This window comes from Pyrgilauda ruficollis, unplaced genomic scaffold, assembly GCF_017590135.1.
Source record: "Pyrgilauda ruficollis isolate IOZ18807 unplaced genomic scaffold, ASM1759013v1 scaffold37, whole genome shotgun sequence".
Lineage (NCBI taxonomy): Eukaryota > Metazoa > Chordata > Aves > Passeriformes > Passeridae > Pyrgilauda > Pyrgilauda ruficollis.
In genome coordinates this window covers 8,796,047-8,817,584 of record NW_024525156.1, presented here as the reverse complement: position 1 = coordinate 8,817,584, position 21,538 = coordinate 8,796,047, and the positions used below count along the sequence as shown (strand labels likewise).

At 40.7% G+C, this 21,538-nt stretch overlaps 1 protein-coding gene across 1 annotated transcript in view; it reads left to right on the top strand.

The window, feature by feature from the left end:
- Positions 1-15,925, top strand: part of MYO10 (myosin X) — a 72,148-nt gene extending 56,223 nt beyond the window's left edge. Inside the window, exons 24-36 of the mRNA XM_041475881.1 lie at positions 1,016-1,109; positions 1,887-1,942; positions 3,462-3,604; positions 4,043-4,237; positions 5,316-5,473; positions 6,798-6,921; positions 7,878-8,175; positions 8,896-9,103; positions 9,701-9,837; positions 10,626-10,746; positions 13,236-13,688; positions 14,042-14,233; positions 14,504-15,925. Of these exons, the coding sequence (XP_041331815.1) occupies positions 1,016-1,109; positions 1,887-1,942; positions 3,462-3,604; positions 4,043-4,237; positions 5,316-5,473; positions 6,798-6,921; positions 7,878-8,175; positions 8,896-9,103; positions 9,701-9,837; positions 10,626-10,746; positions 13,236-13,688; positions 14,042-14,233; positions 14,504-14,614 (2,290 nt within the window). The 3' untranslated portion in view covers positions 14,615-15,925. The remainder of the gene's footprint in view (positions 1-1,015; positions 1,110-1,886; positions 1,943-3,461; positions 3,605-4,042; positions 4,238-5,315; positions 5,474-6,797; positions 6,922-7,877; positions 8,176-8,895; positions 9,104-9,700; positions 9,838-10,625; positions 10,747-13,235; positions 13,689-14,041; positions 14,234-14,503) is intronic.
- Positions 15,926-21,538: the final 5,613 nt, after the last annotated feature.

The following is a 21,538-nucleotide window of genomic DNA, read 5'->3' as shown; positions in this document are numbered from 1 at the left end:
TTTCATGTTTAAGTCCAGTAGTTTTGCAGCAGGCTGAGTTTTTCCTCAACCCTGTGGTGATGGAGGAGCCTCTGCAGCAAAGTGAGGAGTCTGTTTTAAAGGCTGGGCTTTTGATCCCTTTGAAAACTTGGCCCCAGGTGGTTTTCATTAGAATGGCAAATTCATATCTCAAAGAATGGCATTCAGGAACCTGTTGAACAGGCCAAGCTCTGTCCTTAGATTTCAGTGGGATTCCTTAGAGCAGTTGAGCTTTATCATATACAAGTGCCAGAAGGATAGAGGTTTACCAGAAGCAGAAGGTGTGGTTGGAATTAAATCCATCTGCAATTGCTGCTCTGGACTAGGGGCTGAAGCACTGGAAACCTTTCTGCCACTTTTCCTGTTGTGGATATGTACAGTGCCACTGGAGTGGTGCAAATTTGCTCATCCTTCCAGCAGCTGGATTTTTCAGTGCTCCATAGAGAACAAAAACTGTAGAGGTATTTGCTTGGGGGTTTTATTCTTTTTTTCCCTCTCATTTGTGCTTCTACAGAGAGCTCAATGGACTTAGGTGGTCTTTGCAGAAGTATCACTGTAAGAAATTACTACCAGTCACGCTATCAGTGCAGCACAATTTATAATCTGAAGGTTGGGATTCCCATTAAAGGCTTTGTGTGTAGCTAGCAATGTATTTTATTCCAGATGAAACGCGGAATGTGTTACAAAGACCCTCCAAGCACTCAGATGTTTCAGTGTGCTTACAGCAGATTTTCAGAGATGCCACTTAGTGTACAAGGTACTTTTTGTCAGGAAGAAGGGTATGACACAAGCTTGGATGGGAGATCTGGAGTGGCTTGCTTGCACCCAGTGTTACTTGAACTGACATAAAGCCTTGCTGCTTTTATGCCTGTTGACAAAAGGAATCTTAAGCAATTTCAAAAACCTGCAGAACCTGCTACATCTCTGCAGAACAAAGGTGACAGAAGGCTTGTGCAGAGCCAAAATTTTACTTACACTGCTGCCTTTCTCTCCCCAGCCAGTGGTTCAGTGTACTGAGTCAAGTCCATGCGTCCACAGAGCAGGAGATCCGGGAGATGCATGATGAGCAGGCAAATCCACAGAATGCTGTGGTAAGTCTAAATCTGAAGAACTTTTCAAACCACATATTTTTAGAAAACAGGGCCACTGTGGTGGCCACAGCCTCTGAGAGTCACAACCTACTTTGTTTAAATGTGGTGGTAGCTGTGACACTGGCTAGAGCTCCCACATCCTTGGTCCTGTAGCTGTACAAGGTGAGAGTGTGGCTTCTGATTCCTCTCCTATCATTCACCTTGATGTAAAATGACTGTTGGTTTTGGGGGTGGTTTTTCTGGTCCACTTCCCTATCACATCACAGGGTATGCTCGATTTTGAAATTTTGCCAAGATAGTGTTAATGGGTAAATTAAAAAACCAAGAGTTAAAAATTCGAGATTTCTCTGATCCTTCATTTTTCATTCTGTACAACATACATTGGTAATTGATGGAATACATCTGGAACCTAATATCAAGCAAAGGAAAACAAAAACTTCTGCTTAATGGCTTTAGAAGTTTGAGAGGATGCCATTTCTATTCTATCGGGATGGCAGTTTTCAGTGAAAAATTCAAGCATGTTTGGAACCATAGAAAAGAGCAGGTTTTGAGCTGACTCCATCCTAACTACAAATAATCTTTTACTGGATCTACTCAACCAAGTCTCTTCATTTTCCCCTCAGCAGTTTTAATGGTTAAGAGAAACTGATGCCCAAACCTGCAGTTCATTTTGCTTGATCAAAGCTGTTGCTTCTTTCTCCTGTCTGTCAGAAGAGTACTGTGAGTTTTGTAATAATGAATGTCTTCCTTATTTTCTGGTTGGATATTTGTTTATAGGGTACACTCGACGTAGGACTAATTGATTCTGTCTGTGCTGCTGACAATCCAGATAGGTAAGTCAGAACCATGCCTGGTGACTTTCTTTTTCTTCTCGCCAAAATCAGATACTTTACGCTTTAGTCTCTATATTCTGGCCAACCATGTATTAAAATGATTCATTATTGCCTCCCTTTTCATAGCACTAAACTCCACATGTTAAAACATGGAGTAGGAATGATGGTGCATTTTGGGAGGGGCTTCAATAATTTCCATGACACTGCTTCATACCTGAAGTCTTCAGCTCCTAAAGTGATCCAAAACTGGAAGATTACATATTTCTGTCATTTATACAAGTAATACTCCTGAAAAAAAAAAAAAACAACTCTATTTTGAGTTCCTTAGTAATGCAGTAGGCAGAAAATTTAATTTTAATGGTTTTTTTCTGTTCAGCTTCTCCTTCATGAATGTTGTATTCTTCAGGGATGAAAACTATTTCCCCAGAACAAAAATGTCTTATAACAAATAAGTCAGTGCAGCATAAAAAAAACAACAAAAATGTCAGGTTATTCTTAGTTCTTGAACTACTAATGGTGTTAAGGGAAATAAAAAGTAGTCTGGGTTCAGACTATGACTGGCTTATAAGGTTACTGGATGTGAAGTGTTATTTGAACTGCAGGAGCTCACTCCAGTTTCTCCTCATTGTGTACATGTGTAAAACAGCTGGTTTTAAGTTAGTGCTTTGTCCTTGGTCTGCCAAAACACTGATACCAGAAGTAACAGTGAATTTACAAGCCCATTCCTAAACCATACAACACAAATGTCCAGAGCTTTCACAATTTTAAATTAGCATTTCTCCAGCACTATGTTAATGCAATAAGTTAAGCATTTCTCTTGTAAGCATTTTTCACATGGATTTTTTAGTTTGTGGGAGGATTTTATGTTACATTTTGGGGGTTTGCTCCAGATGAAAAAATTAATGGTAAAGGGTTAAAGCAAGCATTGTAGGCCGAGAACCTGCCTCTCTGATCCAGAGAGCCATCAGCACACTTCTCTTGGGCTAGTTCTTCATGCTTCAGTGAATCCTGGTGTAGGACTGGGTAAAAGCCAGACTCATTAAAAATAGATTGTATTCTCTGTAAATTGGGTTGCACTGCATTAAAATAAAAGAATAGATGTTCACATGCTGCTTTACTATAGACCTTTGTATACTGTAGTTTGTTTTAGCTAATGTAGCTACTGAAGCAGACACTCTAAATAGATCTGACCCTGAAACAGTTCTGATTCACGTGCAAAGCTGATTAAAGTCTGGAAGTTTTTCTCACCACAGATTTTGAGATATGGCAAGTTGTAATTTAATGTGAACTTTCCCACCATTCATAACCCTTGCATTTGGATGTGAATGTAACATAACTGAGTCTTTTCAAATGCTTAATATTTTTCTTTAGCTGATAACTAAATAATGCATTAGAGGTGGACAGTATTTTTATGGATAGAAAATGCAAAAGATGAACAGTTTTTATGGTTATGGGGGGTGAGGTAAACAGTATGTATGCTGATTATAAAAGCTGTTTCAATTCTCATTTATTTTCATAGACCCAATTCATTTGTGATCATCACTGCTAATCGTGTTCTTCACTGTAATGCTGACACTCCTGAAGAGATGCATCACTGGATAACCCTGCTCCAGAGGTCAAAGGGGGACACTAGAGTGGAAGGACAAGAATTCATTGTGAGGGGTAAGAACTGAGTGAGGCAGTAAATAACATCTGTTATGCTTTGAAGAGATTGTCCCCACAATACAATGTGGGTAATATGCCAACATGATTAGCGTTGCAGCCTCCTCTTCGTGCAGTGGACTTTACTCACAAATTAATGCAGCTGAAATTATATTCTTGCTGTGCCATGTAAGAAAACACTGTAATGGTGACAAAGGTGTTTTTGTAAGTTGACAAGATAATTCTTCCAGTGAAACATCAAAATGGAAAGGTTTTCATATTAATTTTATCTTTATTATTTCATTGTTTGAGAATTTAACTCGATGTTGTTTCATATGTGAGCTTATCAATTCACACAGTGTTTTTGTTGTTGAACGTATACAACTTACTTTTATCAACCTACTTTTGTCCAGCTCTGTTCAAGAAAAAGAAGTGTGATTCAAATTGTGTCCTAAACAGGGTGGCTACACAAGGAAGTAAAGAACAACCCAAAGATGTCCTCGTTAAAACTAAAGAAGCGTTGGTTTGTTTTGACGCACAATTCTTTGGACTACTACAAGAGTTCAGAGAAAAATGCCTTGAAATTGGGTACACTGGTCCTGAACAGCCTCTGCTCAGTGGTCCCACCTGATGAAAAAATCTTCAAAGAGACAGGTAATTGTTTGCTCTTGTTCAGGTATGCTTTCTGTCCTTCTACCTAGTAATGCAAGATACAGTGCATAAGAATATTTTAAATGCATTATTATGGGTGCAGTTCCATGAACAAATCCCATTCCCATGTCACTGATGTGTTCTACAGGGAATTACTGGGTGAAAAACAAAGGTAATATATAGAGGAGTAAAATTTGTTCTCACCAACATTCAAATTATCACAGACTGGCACTGCAGCCGAGTTAGTCTGAACACTTATGCTTACACATCAAAGACCTGGGGAAAAGACATGGGCAGCACTCTTCTCATACATTATTTTATGTGCTGAGGAACTATGAGGGCCAGCATTGGAGCAGGTATAAGGAGATGCAGAGTAAGAGTCCAGTTTGTGGTAACCTACATCCTACACCTGAGTCAGCTCCACTGTGCACTTTCAGAACTGGTTTTCAGCTTGGAAGCGTCTGTTTGCAAATGAGAAGCGACTGTTGACAGTCCTGTATCATCTCATTGGGGTCACTGACACTTCAAAGAGGCTTTCACTAGTGAAAGATGAAACACATTTCCTTCTACTGAATCTGTTTGATAAAAAGCCTTTACAGTGATGCAGAGAGAGAATTTGAACTGAAATGCTCTTCCAGTCATAGTTTCCACTTCATTGGTGTAAAATTATAGGCAGAGGAAGTAGTTTGTGCTTTATGCCTGTTTGTATGTGTGCCACAGACTCTGAAAGACTCTTGTGTACAAACCAAGTCTGTCTCAGATTTTCCTGTTACAGACAGGACTGGAGAAGTAGGGCCCATAGGCTACAAGGACCTAAGAATATTCCACAGTATTAACAGCGTTGTGTTACTAAGATTACTGGGTAAAACAGGGAGCTGCATGATGCATTGTTGTAGTCTGAGGCTACTCCTAGGCTTCTTTAAAGGAGAAAATCTCCTTTAATACCGCAGTATCTGTATTATGATACTTAATAATTTGCACGCTTTTAGTTCCTGATAGACTGCCAGCATTATCTGGGATGCAGCACTAGGTGTCTGCTGTGCTGCAGCTTGTATGATGAGCAATTTTGCTGTTGTGCCAGGTTACTGGAATGTGACCGTGTACGGACGCAAACACTGCTACCGTCTCCATACGAAATTGCTTAATGAGGCAACCCGCTGGTCAAGTGCCATCCAGAACGTGATTGACACAAAGGCACCCATTGATACTCCAACTCAGCAGCTTATTCAGGATATTAAGGTAGGCACAAGCAGGATGGCATGGGGTGAGAAACAATGGTTCCTTAAATCTTTGTTTTGGCTTTGCCATATTGGGTAATAAAGCAGAAAATTACGTTTTAATTACACAGTGACATGGACTAAAATTGTAAAACCTGAATGTCTTCTCTGACCTGATAAAGGAATTTCTGTCTAAACAGTAGAAGAGCAAACTTTGAAGTGCAGCTTGGAGGGCAAGAGGGATAACTTTTTTCCATTAAAATAGTAACAAGTTTTACTGGTTTGTGTAACTTGACAGGCTACACCTGGCAGTAGAGCACATTGCTCAGGTTCATGAGTTAGCAGATGTGTTTGGCTCTATCCACAGTGAGCAGCGCACCATGATGTGGACCAAACAGCTCGGGGCCAAAACGGTTTTTTTTTTTTTTTTTTTTTTTTTTTTTTTTTTTTTTTTGTCATTATGGTCCTTTTCTTTTATTATGGTAGCATGGGCTTAGCATCTCATATCTCTGTGTGATGAGAAAAACATTTAATTAATGCTTAGTGTTTTACAGTTGTCTCACTGGAGACAGTGCATGCACAGCCACAGAATGTCCTTTTGGAGCTTTTTGCTAATGTGCATTTATGAGAGGATGAGGATTCTCACAAGAGACCAAAGAAATAGGCAAGAGGGGAGAACTACTACTGATCTTTTCCCTTAGAGAGTGACACCTCTTCTCTCATGGAACAGAGGTATTAAGTTCTCAGTTCCAAGATTATGAATGCTATTCTTCAGAACAGAAGAAATACATGGAATTCAGGACTGATAGAAGACAGTGGTCACACATCTGTCAAACCTGGCCTAAGAAGAACAGTAAGAGTAGTATTTGGATGTGTAGAGTGGGTGCACCAGGTTTACAGCTGCACTTTTGACTATTTTGTTTGGTAGTTGTGCAGTTTCTAACTGAAAGGCCAATTAGTTATGCTGGAGAAATATTTTTAAATAAAACTTTAATACAGGTATGGTATTTCCCATTATAAATTACTGGACTAAAAATGAGTATAAAATGAAAACACACTTCAGAAATTGTTATGATACTTCATTTTGGTGTCCTGCAGCTCTGCTGTAGTTTGGTTTTCTTACTGCACAGATAAAGCAAGCCTATCTAAGGCCTGAGGTTGGCAGGTACTGAGCATTCATAGCCCACAGCATGCCTTGGCAGCCACAGCACCCACAACTGGATTTCACACCAAATAGTGTTGGCAACACTGATTGCTCAGTTTTTTGCAACCAACCTAAGGGCACAAAGCCTTGTATTATTCTTAAAGCTGGATCCCAAAACCTCTTTTTTTTCTTACCCCAATAGGAAAACTGCCTGAATGCTGATGTGGTTGAACAGATTTATAAGAGGAATCCCATTCTCCGTTACACTCATCATCCATTGCACTCACCATTACTGCCACTGCCATATGGGGACATCAATCTAAACTGTAAGTATTCCAATAATAGAACCACTTTTCCTTGTGAAAGACTAAACCAGAGGGTGGACTTTTTAAGTCTACAGTGAAGTAATGGTGGCAAAATACATGTTTATAATACAAATAGACAGGTTTCCCTGTTCTCTTTTGAAAATAGGAGTTTGATAGCATAGAGCCATGGGCTTGTGGTGTTCCTTCAAGAGTGTAGCAGAAGGGAATGTTTCTATTGCTGTCAGCAATACAGCTAAGAAGACTGAGTTTGAAAAGTCTTGCACTGAAACAAGCCTGATTCACTCAGTCCCTTTGAATCACATTCTCCTCCTTAAATTATTGTTGCTTCCTACCCCCTGCAGGAAGCTGCAGCCGCCACAGCTTCCAATTAACTTGTGTACATTTTATAAGATGGGTAGGAAAGGCTTTTATGGGAAATAACATTTAGGAGTGTACATGGTTTTAAAAAGTAATGCTTTGTTTAGTCCTGAAATGAGTGCAATCATCTCTTTTAATATTTTTGATTCAAACGCTAATTTAGAAGTCTCTTTTGAAGAGCTATTGATGACTGTGAACCTGGTGTCCTTGAAAAGGATTTGGTTATCTTAGTTTGCAACTGCATATTAAACAAGATATTACTCAGACCACAAAGTTTCATCCTTGGGAGGAGGCTGGGAGGTTAATATGGAGTGTGATATGGCACTTCAGCAGTGTGACTCCCTCTGAGAGAAAAACTCTCCATCACAAAAAAAACCCAATCAAGATACACCATTTCAGTTATTAAATTTGGAACAAATCTCAATAGCAAATAAGCTCATAAAATGAGTTTGCATCATACATTTGAAATGGAAAATACAGATTCTAATATCGTGCATAACAAGGTCACAGAGTAGCATTAAGTGATTTCCACATTAAGACTGGGTCTTTTTTCTTTCATATCTCATCTAAGCACATTTCTCCCAATATTTCTTTTGTAGTGCTGAAAGACAAAGGCTACACAACTCTGCAGGATGAAGCCATCAAGATATTTAATTCTTTACAGCAGCTGGAGTCTATGTCTGATCCCATCCCTATAATCCAAGGTATCCTGCAAACAGGACATGATTTACGACCTCTCCGAGATGAGCTCTACTGTCAGCTCATCAAGCAAACCAATAAAGTGCCTAACCCTGGGAGCGTGGGGAACCTCTATAGTTGGCAAATACTCACCTGCATGAGTTGCACATTTCTGCCCAGTCGCAGCATCCTCAAATATCTCAAGTTTCATCTCAAAAGGTGAGAACCTTTGATCTACTAAAGCACCATGACTTTTAACAGTGTTTAGATATCTAGAAGTGAGACTTGAAGATGTATTCACTTAGCATTCACTTTTGGCTATGCCAAACAGAGAATCTAAAAACAAAATGTTATAGGAAAAGTGTGTGTGAGTTGGTCTGGATGGAATTACACACATTTGAAGAATCAAGCAAAATGCTACAAAGTTGAATGCACAATTTGTTAATGTTGGCAAAAGGGGTGCTTCCTGTAACTGTATAAACTTAAATGACTTCCAGCCCATACCCCCAAGTCCCATTCTCACCTGTCCAAACCAACCTGTTAAAAATTCTTCATCCCACTTACCTTAATTTTATGAGATATGCATCATGCATATAAAAGAGCAGTATCATATTTAAAGATGTATTTGAGGTACAAACCTGTGATTGCAAATCTGATTTTAAAATATTAGTGAACATTAGATAATAATAAACCATTGTTGTCAGTTCAGCATTAACTAGAATGTGGAGTTCCTTTTGCTGTGGTGCAATGGAAGAATGCAGAGCGTGTCGTTAGGAAAGTCAGTCCACCAACAAACTCAGTAATTTAAAAGGTTTGTTTGTACTTGGAGCATGTCAATTAAACAGTGTACTGGATACAGAAATAATCTCAGGGGGAAAAATTCTCAAATAAGCAAACTTCACAGACTTGCAGCTTAAAGTAATAAGCTTTGTCTCACAGGGTTCGTGACCAGTTTCCAGGAACCGAAATGGAGAAATACGCACTTTTCACTTACGAATCTCTGAAGAAAACCAAATGCAGAGAGTTCGTGCCATCGCGAGATGAAATAGAAGCACTGATTGGCAGGCAGGAGATGACATCCACAGTTTATTGCCATGGTGGGGGCTCCTGTAAGATTACAATCAACTCACACACTACAGCTGGAGAGGTGAGGAGTGGTGACAGAATGTCTTTGTAACAAAATCAGCGTGTCCCTTCACATGCCAGTCCCAGGCAGCAGTAGTGTTGCACTTTGGAAGCACTGGGGCTTTCTCTGCCAGTCTCTCCTTTCTGGGAAGGAAAGGCTTACAGTGCTGTACCTCCAGGACAGTTGTCCCTCCCCACAGTTTGTTCTGGAGAAATCCCTTCTATAAAAACTTTGTGCTGCAGAGGCTTACCCAGCTGTTGTTCCTTCTTACAGGAAAAATTACAGGAAACACTAAGCAACTAGCAGAGAGCTTTATTGGAGAAACTTTGGTAGACATTGGTGTGTATGAGAGCCAAGCTGCTTCCTAAAACTGGAAGACTCTTGCTGAGTTGGTGAAATACATGGGGTTATGTCTGTCCAGGAGATAGCACATACATATTCTGAAATAATAACAACTACAGTGGAATTTGACAACAATTAATAATGCTGATGAAGACAAGTTAATAACATTTTCAGCCTAATGTAAAACCTAGCTCTAATTTTTTTCGAAGTGTCTGTCTTACTCTGTGGTACTGTTTTTCCATGCTATGTTTTTTTCATGTGCTGTTTCTCCATTAGGTGGTTGAAAAGTTAATTCGTGGCTTGGCCATGGAGGATAGCAGAAATATGTTTGCTTTGTTTGAATACAACGGAACTACTGATAAAGCAATTGAAAGCAGAACCATTGTAGCTGATGTCTTGGCAAAGTTTGAAAAGTGAGTGTGCCTCTCCTTCTCTCTTCACTCTAATAAGTAGCAATTAAATAAATTTTCAATGTCATTTTCTCTTTGACTTGCTTGTTTGTGATGATGCAGCTGAATTACACACGTGGCCATTTCTGGAACAAAAGGATCTCTTTTTTTAGTTTCCTTGAAAGATTTAATAGCCTCTTGTGGTGGTTTTCCTCTGTCCTGACACCTGTAGAGTGATATTTCTCATCACTATTCCCACATCTTCTTCTCCACTACTATAAATTTTTCCACCATTACTGGCAATGTGACTGTGAGAACTGAGCTCCAGACAGTCACTGCCATTCTGACTGTTAGCTAGCTTCACATGGAAGTCACCACAGTACAGCTCACAACATTTCTCTTACCAATAAAATTGAAACCACCTATAGCACTGTAGTAAGAAAATTAAATACAAGCCTAAATACCTGTTTGTCATCCTTACTTTTTATGCATGGCAATCGGCCCCCATTATCCACATAAAAATGGGGAAAAAAGGAGTGTTTTAAGTGTTATGTAGTTTTATACAGGACTTAATAATGTCACTTTTATTAACACCAGACTTATCTAAAAATCAACATTTATTAAGAGAATATGGGTTAGAAACCTTTGACTTGAGAACTGAGCCACATTTGTCCTTGATTTTGCTGTAGGCTGTAAAAACAAAGATACACATAAAGCAAAGTTCAGCTGATGCCTTGCTTAGATTCTGCAGGTGGCAATTTAGAAAAGATTTCGCAGATCTGATCTCTCTCCTTCCTAACAAAATGTTGCAGGCTTGCTGCCACTGCTGAAGCTGGGGAGATGCACTGGAAGTTCTACTTCAAGCTCTACTGCTTCCTGGACACAGAAAATGTCCCAAAAGATAGCGTGGAATTTGCCTTTATGTTTGAGCAGGTAAAGAACAAAGATTCTGTTTTGAGGCACTATAAAGAGGAGGGGAGAAAGGGTTCTAGGCAGCCAAGAGAGTGATATTATTTTGCTTCTGTTCAACTGAATGCATTACTACTCAAGCATCAAGAGCAAAGGAAGCAGTTCAGTAGTCAAAATAGGCCTATCCTGACATAAGTGAAGCACGTATGATTTTTCTAGTGTTATGTTTCTTACTTCTGCATTACTTGTCAGTTGCTTTCTGTGTAGTGGTAGAAAAATGAATAACTGGATCTAAGCTGCATGAAAAAAAGAATAATACTTGTTTTTAATTTTCCTCTTCTTAAACTATTTTCTGAAGAAATTATAAGAAATAAAGTGAAAAAAAGTGTGACTGGCAACAACTTAATTAATAAGAGATTCCTACTGACAACTGTACAGAACTAATTGAGCAATAGCCTTTTATCTTGTCAAAACCGGATCATTTCATAGGTACCATAGTGTAATAATCAAGTCTCAGCAGTAAGACAGTTATGATGAACAGAAATCCACTTAGTGAACATGCTGAGCCCAGAATGAGGCTACACTGCAAAACATAAAATAAGTTAAATTGATTTCTAATGAAAATTAAATGCATCAGCAGCTGTTTTTTTATTATATCAATCCCTGTAGTTACTCAGAAACTCACTGATGGCTTTTTTTATTGTTAATTGATCTTCTCCCATTCTGCTATATTGCAAATTATTAAAAATTCTTCCAGTAGTCAGCTTCTTTCAGTGGACACTAGACACAGATAAAGATTTCTGTATAGGGTTAAGATTTCTGGCTCTTTGCAACACCAAGACAATGACATTCTGTTGGTGAGCAAGCCTGACGTGATCAAGAACTGATGTACCTCAATTTTCATATATATGAAGGGTTTTCCCCTTCTACATCTTCCCTGTAATAGAGTATTTCTTCCTTGTTCAGTTTAAGTTTTAAGACTTAATATTACATAGATATTACATATGTCTGCTACATATTATTATGTAGACATATTACACCACAAGACTACCAGAAGTCTCCTTCCACAGCCTGCTACTGTAGCTCAGTCCAGAACTGTTCCTTGTTGGCTGAAGGATGTGGGCCATAGGTTGCCCTGGCTGGGCTTAGAAACACAGCCATTCTGTCTGTCTGTTGTTACCTCTAGAGAAGTCATCCAGTGCCTCTGTTTGGGATGAAGTTCAAACAGCAAGAAGAAAATCTCTGAGTTACATTATTGGCTTAAGAGGCAGATTCAGGCAGTGCTCTGTATGAACAGCTAAAAAAAGCACACTTGCTGAAGCAGATTGTTTTCATGTGGCATTCTGTGCTGACTAGTGTTTAGCCAAATACTTTATGTCGTGCCAAAATCAGTACTATTTGTTATAAAGCATGACATTCAATCCCTACCAGCAATATTACAGCAGTACCTTGAAGAGGTAACATTACAATCTAACATCAATTCTGTTCTATTTTTTCTAATTATCTGCTTTTGATGTCAGTCATCAACTCTTTTCAGACAATTACGAAAATTCCCTTTTGTCATCAGTTTTAACTCTGCAGTCTCCATTATTTTAAAGTCTGAATCCTTTAATGATCATAAGGAGCTGAAGAAAATCTTTTAGTTCTTCCTCATTAAAATACTGTCCTTCCATTTCTAAAAGACAGCTCTTTCTTCTGCATGTGTACAATCTCAGGTAAACCATTTTGCCTGTTTAAAGGCACATTTTGTACAAACCTAAACAAACTAGTTGTTACTTAGCTGTGAATTAGCTGTTACTTAGCTGTGTGTTTACTAAGCTCGCAATTCCTGGATCACCAGACACGATAGGTGTTTGTTTCCTCTACTACTGTCATATGAAAGAAAACACCTAGCTGCTGCACATTTTCACAAATTTGAATGGGTGTGCAGAGAGCTGGAATTTTAAAAGAGTCTTCTTGGGTCAGAATCTCATCCCTACAGAGCACTGTAGTATGTAGATGTTGTATTAACTTGATTTGGGATCCATTGAAAACGTATTGTTTCCCCTCAGTAAAATTACAAAGCTGTTCTAGAGCTTGGCTTGTTTGGTGGGAAACATCAGTTTTCACAGACAGATTATTGATAGCAGTAAACAAAATGGAAGACCTGTTTCTTCCTAATGCCCTTGCACATAGATGGCTTCTCCACAATCAGATGTTTAGATCCTGTTTTCTCCCCTTTACATTTTATTTTCCTTTTTCATGGTTCAGTTATTCTGACATACGGGAGTTCACTAAAAGCTGTCCTAGTAAAAGTAATTCCCATTTAGTTCCTCAGTAGGCTTGTAGTTCTTCTGGTAAACTCAGTCTTGTCCAGCTTAAATTTGCCAAGAGATTTACCCCATTTGACTTATTTAATGGATCATTTATTTCAGGTCCTGGCTTGGCCTGGGAGTAAATCTACTCCCCTTGTTTCTCGTATTTCTTTCAAAGGCTGATTTATAAAAAGCTACCTTTTTTTTTCCCCTTGATAGGCTCATGAAGCAGTGATTAAAGGACATTATCCTGCTCCTGAGGAAACCCTCCAGGTCCTTGCAGCTTTGCGTCTTCAGTACCTTCAGGGAGATTACACTGTGCACACCACTGTACCAGAACTGGAGGAAGTCTATCCCTTGCAAAAGCTGAAGTCCAGGATTACACAGTCGACCAAAACATTTACTGCATCAGAGAAGGCCGAGAAGAAACGAGCCAGCTTTCTTGAAGGAACACTGCGGAGGAGTTTCCGAAGTGGCTCTGTCAGCAAACAGAAGGTTGAGGAGGATCAGATGTTAGACATGTGGGTCAAAGAGGAAATCTCAGCTTCCAGGACTAGTATTATTGACAAATGGAAAAAACTCCAGAGGATGAATCAGGAGCAGGCCATGGCAAAGTACATGGCTTTGATTAAGGAATGGCCTGGCTATGGTTCAACACTCTTTGACGTAGAGGTAAGACCATATGGACATTCAAACTACAGCCTACACTGTATAGGTGCTGATTTCATTCCATAAATACAGTACCACAATGCTCAGACAGCTGATGTAATAAACTTTGAGCTATTAAAAGCCTACTCCCATTAGCAAACACTGTAGCTATTTAAATCCACCAGTTAACCATAAAAATAGAGGGACAGAATGCTATTCTGACAGGTTGCAAACAAGTATAAGTATAAAAGGCTACATTTAAAGAGGGACAAGCAATATGCACTTTTTAACAAATGGTTACAGACAAAAGCATCAACAGTAAGTGTTGTGTGGCCCCCACTGTTCCCCTTGCTGTTAATTTACTTTTTTTTTTCTAGTGTAAAGAAGGGGGATTCCCACAGGAGTTGTGGCTTGGAGTCAGCGCTGATGCAGTTTCTGTCTACAAGCGTGGGGAAGGAAGGCCTCTGGAGGTGTTCCAGTATGAACATATCTTGTCATTTGGTGCTCCGCTTGCCAACACCTACAAGATCGTGGTGGATGAAAGAGAACTGCTTTTTGAAACTAGCGAGGTAAGAGCAAGGTAGTTTTGTTATTGTGGTCTTCCTGTTTTGATAGCCAGGCCACTTAGTAATTCAAGTAATGGCTGCAAATGTTAGAGATTTGTTCAAGATCCCTGTAAAGCTAAAGGGAAGACAATCACGTGGAGAGAAGTGCTGAGTATTTTTATTTGTTTAGCTGCAAAAGGATTTTGTTGAAAGCTTGACAGTTTTATATTGTTAGTGTCCAAAGAAATTAATTCATATACTGTTACCTCACTGTGCTCTTCATACTCTTGGCAGGTGGTTGACATTGCAAAGCTGATGAAAGCTTACATCAGTATGATCGTGAAAAAACGCTACAGCACCTCTCGATCCGTGAGTAGTCATGGAAGTCAGGGCAGCTCCAGGTGAAAACAAAACCAGTTCTACTGCCCCCTAAATAGAATACATCACTCCTTGGCCTCAGAACGATCTGGGGACATCAATCACCTTCGTTGACAAGCTAACCAAGAATCGGAGTTTCAACGGAAAATACCTTCAAACAATGTTTTAGAAAGACCACAGGGAGGCAGGGGAAAATCACCTGGAATAGTCACATACCTAGAACTGCTGGCTCATTCAAAACTTTCCAAAGCATTATTACCTTCCGTTGATGTAACAAATGCCTTAAGACTCGATCCACTGCAATACAAAGCAGTAATAAGTGCCTTACCATATAAGCCTAACTTGTATTGATCTAAAATTGCTGATAAAAGTCAAGAGGATTTCCTTTGTCCTTTCAGAACACTGAAAACAGAGTTATATTCATCCATTCTGCACTAATCTACTGGCCTGCATACAGGTGGGAAGGGGGAGGGAAGAAGAGCAAGGTATATTTTTTTGGAGCGCTGCTGGCAGCTTTCCTGATGGACACCAACACTTTGTTTGCCCTTGCTTCCATGGATGTGCACATCGTGCATGTGTGCTTGAGCTGTCAGTAAAATTTGACAAATTTTATTCTGTATTTCACAAGTCTTTTGAAGCAAAGGGAATAAGTATGTGCAATGGTGTAAACAGTCTTTCTGTACATTTTAATAGTTCAGAGTTATAGTTGTTACAATTGTATGGTTACTTTATAAGCAGTTTTATTAACAAGTAAATTCCAAAATTTTCATACACTGATTTTACTTTTTCAAATATGTATTACCATATAAGTAGCAGAAGTCTGCATTCTGTATCTGCTGTATGATAAAGAGAGATGTAGCTGAGAATATTTATAGACTACCCTAATATGGAAATACAGTTATCAGTTCAATTCTCCATAATGTCAGCTTAAGTTTTTAATATTAATTTTTTCTTTGAAAGACATCATGTTTTATACTTCTGGCTGGACTCCTCAACCCAGATTGACTGCCAAAGGCCAGAGCCCTTCAGAGTTGACTAGAGAAGGCAACGTTATACAATGCAACTGCTTTAATATTTTACCTGGTTGCCTGATGAAGGTTTTTGAGAGTATCCTGTAAATAAATTGGGGAATATCAGCTAATAATAATTTGATTTTGGACCTTTATTTTTGTACAGAAATACTGTAATATAAGGCAAAACTTTGTTCAAAGGTATCTTTTTGTCCACAGATTAAAAAAAAAAAAAAGAAAAAAAGAGACCTGAAAAACCTTACTGTTGTTAAAAACCTCAGCCATTAAGGAATCATGCCTACTTACTGGGAAAAAAAAAGTCCAGCAATAAAGAAAATACATGTAATGTGCTCTGTTTCTATTTCCTACTGAGTCAGACTTGCAACAAAACTTTAATTTCCTGTCTTCTCAGGAGGCAAACCTACTGCACAGGCTACGCACGTATGTGTGTGTGTATGTGTGTGTGTCTGTGTGTCTGTGTGTGTGTTTTGCTTGGAAAACTGCATGTGCTGTGTGTTGTTCTGGGGCAGGTGTCCTTGTCCATGCAATGTGTCTTTACATGACACAGAGGGAAGGGCTGCTGAGCAGTTCCATGCCACAGTGAATGTGCAAGTGAAGCTTTTGCTATTTATGTAGCCCTGATGAAAGATGGCTTGTCTTTATTAGCCAGCCACACCATGGCAGGGCAGCATGCAATGCCCTCGTGGTGTACATAGCCTTTGTAGACTACAAGACTTGCCCTGAGAAATCCTCCACCCTCCTCCCACTGCCAGATACTTCTAGTCACCCCATTTGTGACACACCCCACCTCAGTCCCTAAAGGCTTACAAAGTCACACTACTGATTTCATATCCCCACTCTCCCAGAAAAGATAACTTAAGAATGTAAGAAACTATAACTTCAATATGTATGGTTACACACACACACAAAGTATCTGAGACTGACTTTTTTTTTTTTTTTTTAATTTTTCCCATATGCAAGTTATTTAGAAAGAATTTAGCTGCTCCTTGAAAGGCCTGTGGGTAAACATGCTCAGAGAAGTCCCTGCACATCATCATAATCAGTAATTGGTTAACAGCCCAGGAATACACAAGGTGACAGTCTTGTGCTGGGTCACAGTCTTGAGAAGCAGACACCACTGCCTGATTCATTTGCCTTCTGACTGACTTCTGGATGCTCTCAAGCATTGGGAAGGATGCTTGCTCTTGGTCAGTACACAGAAGTGCCTGTCACTACATTACTGTAATTAAGAGCTTCTCTTCATTCATGCCAAGCCTATCAACCTGCCATGCAAATCTTAGTCCAATAACTCTTACTGAGGCAAAGAGAAAAAATACACAATTGTTGACACTCAACAGAACAAATGCACAGATTATAAAAATAAATACAGCATAATAGATACACCCGTGTTTGGAAGTGGAATACCTGTCCATGTGCTTTGAACTGACCCCAGTTGTGGAACTGATGCTCATTCCCCCTCAGGAAGATGGTGGTTGCCCCAGGTGGTTACACCAGCTCTGTCAAAATCCCTCTGGGAGCACACATTGGGTTTCCACAGCCTTGGACTGCACCTGGTGGAATACAGCCACACCCAGGAGCCCACCAGGCAGGCGCCCTGCAAGAGCTCAAGGCTGGGCAGAAACCATGCAGTCAGGCCTGGCAATAGTGTCAGCTGCAATGGAAATAAAATTGTATAGCTTCATCTCAGTATGCCCTTAAATCATAAAACTGCAGAACGGTTTGGCTTGGAAGGGAGCTTAAAGATCATTTAGTTCCAATCCCCTTGCTGTGGGCAGGGACACCTTCCACTAGAGCAGGTTGCTCAGAGCTCCATCCAGTCTGGCCTTGAACACTTCCAGATATGGGGCATCCACAGCTTCTCTGGGCAGCCTGTGCCAATCCCTTGCCACCCTCACAGTAAAGAATTACTAATATCTAATCTAAACCTGCCCTCTCTCAGTTTGAAGCAATTCCCCCTTGCTCTATCATTACATGCCCTTATAAAAACTCCTGCTCCAGCTCTCCTGTGGTCCCCTTTAGGTACTGGAAGGCTGCTCTAAAGCCTCCCTGGAACCCTTACCAGGTAGAACGACCCCAACTCTTCCAGCCTGTCTTCATAAAAGAGATTTTTCCATCTCTAATGATCTTTGTGGCTCTCCCCTGGACTTAGCTGGCCATGCTTAAATTCCTCCTACATCTTCAGGAGTCTGTCTAGCGCTTTCCCTGTGCTTCATAATACAATACAACCATTTGTCAAGGTGCCAGAATTCTTAATAAACTTAATTACAGGAGCTATGCAGTGGAAATTGCTTTACCCCAGAAGAGTTGCATCAGAAACTGGGTTTCAAGCCCCACATTTCTGAGGCATTACACGGACTCACAGGTCTGCACCAGCTCAAATGCTCAGCACAGGCATGCTACAGCATTGCCAGTCATGCTGGCCCAAGACCATTTTGCAGAAACATGGCCAGAACAGTGTCTGCTTTTTCACTGCTGACAGACTCTTTCTCACAGCACAAGCACTCCACATCATTTATGACTCTGTAAAGTAAATACAAAAGGGTACCAACCACATATGACAGCACTGTCCTGAATAAAATTAATTCTTTGTGGAGCCCAACCCTATAAAATCACTGCATTTCATTCCACAACCTCCCATAAGATCACAACGACACAAGGCCTTTGGTGCCGTTCAAAAACTCCCCATGCCACAACAGCCTTGGGAAGCCAGCAGAAGAGGGCAGCAGTGATCCAAGGAAGTGAAGCATACACCGAGTGGTTCCACCTGCAGTATGAATTTACCTGGTCTCTATTAGGAAGTTGGGGTAGGAGAGGGAACAGGGAAGGAGTCTTCTCATTATTCTTGCTCTCCACCTGTCACAAACAACTGTCTCAGGTCGCTCAAAGAATCAGCTAAAAGGTACCAGCAAAAGCAGGTTTAATATTAAAGTGTGACAAAATTTGTTTAAAGGTTTGCCCTACTGCTTACTAGCTGGTTAAAGCACACAGAGAAAAATTTGACTAAAATCTAAAATCAATCAATCTAAATGTAAAATCTACCAAAAGTAATTTACATGGAGGCTGGGGATGGAAAAAGGGCAAGAATGGGAAAGGATAAGGATAAAAAGGAATGAGGGAGACCCACCTATTGGGTCACAAGGTTCAGAGTGGACCCCTTTGCCAAACTTAGTCCCAGATGTGACCAATGGTTGAGGCCTAAAGGTTTAAACTGCACTTAAACTTAACAGCACTTAATTGATAGCCTAATTCAAACAGTTTAACAAAAGATTCTACAGAATTTACTACAACATGACAATAACTCACAGGCCTAACTTACTTATTAATCTAATATATTTAAGGATCTGAGACCAATATTCATGGTAATTTTTCTATGGCATATTCAGAAAATATATTTTCATACCCACAGACCTAAAGGAGTATGTACCTGTGAAAAATTCCCCTTGAGTTCAGCTCATGTTGGATGCCATTGCGCCTTTTCAAGGGGCAAAGGGTTGAACCTCAAGCAGTGGGGGTATCACCTAAGGTGATACCAGTGGCTCCAAATATAGAAAATTTGAGAGTTCACTGGCCCTGAGAGGCTCCACTCAGAAGGAGGCTGCTGATTACAGCCTGCTGTGGTCTTGGAGAGTTCACAGGATCTCAGTTAGGACTGATGGTTATGGGGTTGCAAGAGTGCTGCCTTAAGTCATAGTAATTTTCCATCCTGGCAGCAATTCAGGTCAGTAACTTCTTTGAAAGTTTGATAACAAAAACATGGTTCCACTTGGGTTGTTATTCAGGCAAGAAAAATAATTTTTATGGGTGTTTGTTAAAAAACAGGATCCCATCAGACAGACCAAGTTCTTGGGAACAATGTTTCTGATGAGTTCAAGAGGAGTTTAGCCCAGGCGTTATTTCCTTTTTCTTTCAAAAAAGTTCGTTTTTCCTTTACTCCCTGACACCCACACACATCTCCTTGGGCAGACAGGAATCACACTACTGATATTTACCATCTGACCAACAATAAGGGGGACATGAACAGGGACAGGGCCGGACTTGCCAGAGGTTTAGGAAAGGGGAGAACTATAGTAACCAATCTAGTAGCAAAAGGAGGCTTAAGAGGGAATACTTCAATTAAGCACAAGCAGACAAAAGGACAACCACTATACAGGACTATGGGGTATCCCTCTGCACCCCACTGGGATATTAAATACCTCTGTTAAATGCCTGTACCCCAACACACAGTGGGGAAAATAAGCAGGAGGAGCGAGAGCTCTGTGTGCAGTCACAAGGCTTTGACCTCACTGCAGTTACAGAGATGTGGTAGGATAGTTCCCACAGTGCAACATTGCCACGAAGGGCTACACGCTGTTTAGGAGAGACAGACCAGGAAGGCACGGTGGTGGAGTTGCCCTCTAGTGAGGCAACACTTGGAATGTATTGAGCTCTGTCTCAGGGTGGATGATGAATCAGGAGCTTATGGGTCAGGATAAAAGCGCAGATGAGTAAGACTGACACTCTGGGTGTTTGCTCCAGGCTGCCTGACTGGGAGGACAAAGCGGGTTAGCTCTTCTACAGGCAATTACAGCAGCCTCAAAGTCACAGGCCATTGTTCATGTGGGGGACTTCAACCACCCTGACTTCTGCTGGAAAGCTACACAGCAAAGCACAAACAGGCCATGGAGGTCCTGGAAAGCACTGATGATGACTTTCTGCCACAGGTAGTGGAGGATCCTGCAAAGAATGGTGTGCTGCTCGATTCATACACAAACAGGGAAAGCTTTGTTGGACATGTGAAGGTTGGGTGCAGCCTCAGCTGTAGTGGCCATGAGATTGTGGAGTTCAGCAACAGGTGAGGAGGAAGAGGGCAGCAAGTAAGATTACAACCATGAACCTCAGAAGAGCTAACTTTAGCCACTTCAGGGATCTTCTTGGAAGAATCCCATAGGAACAGGCCTTGCAGGGAAGTGGGGTCCGAGAGAGCAGGTCAGTATTGCAGCATCACTTCCTCCAGGCTCAAGAACAATACATCCTGATAAGCAAGAAATCAGGCAAAGGGAGCAACACACCTACTGGATGAAAAAAGAACTGCTGTCATTACTGATGCATACATGAGAACTATACACGAGATGGAAGCAGGGTCAGGCCACTTTGAATACAGAGAGGTAGTCAGAGGAAGCAGAAATGAGGCAAGGAAAGTCAAGGCCCATCTGGAATTAAATCTGGCCAAGGATGTCAAGGAAAAGAAGGGCTTTTTCAAATATATCAATAACAAAAGGAAACCAAAGAATGATGTGGGACTGTAACTAATAGAGGGGGTCCCTGCTGAACGCCTTCTTTGTATCAATCTTCACTGACAAGATCAGCCCTCAGGGACCTCTGAACCTGGAGACAAGGGATAATGAACATCAGGAGGAAGACCTTCCCTTAGTCAGGGAGGATTTGGTCAGAGAACACCTAGGGAAACTTGAGATCCACAAGTCCATAGGCCTTGATGAGATGCATCCATGCATCCTGAGAGAGCAGGCGGGTATCACAGCAAGGCTGCTAATGACCACCTTTGAAAGGTCAGGGGGATCAGGAGAGGTGCCTGAGGGCTGAAAAACAGCAAAGATCACCCCAGTCTTAAAAAAGGGCAAGAAGAAGGACTCAGGGAACTACCAGCCAGTCAGCCTCACTTCAATCCATGGAAAGGTGATGATGTGCCTAAATCTGAAGTGACAAAACAAAGCTGGGAGAAGTGACCAATACCCCAGAACACCGTGCAGCCCTTCAGAAGGACCTCGACAGGCTGCAGAGATGGACAAAGAACTGCCTGAAATTCAACAAGGGCAAATGCAGGGTCCTACCCCTGGAGAAGAATAACCTTATGCACCAAAACAGGCTGGGGCCTGACCTGCTGGAAAGGAGCTCTGTGGAAAAGGACCTCATGGACCTCATG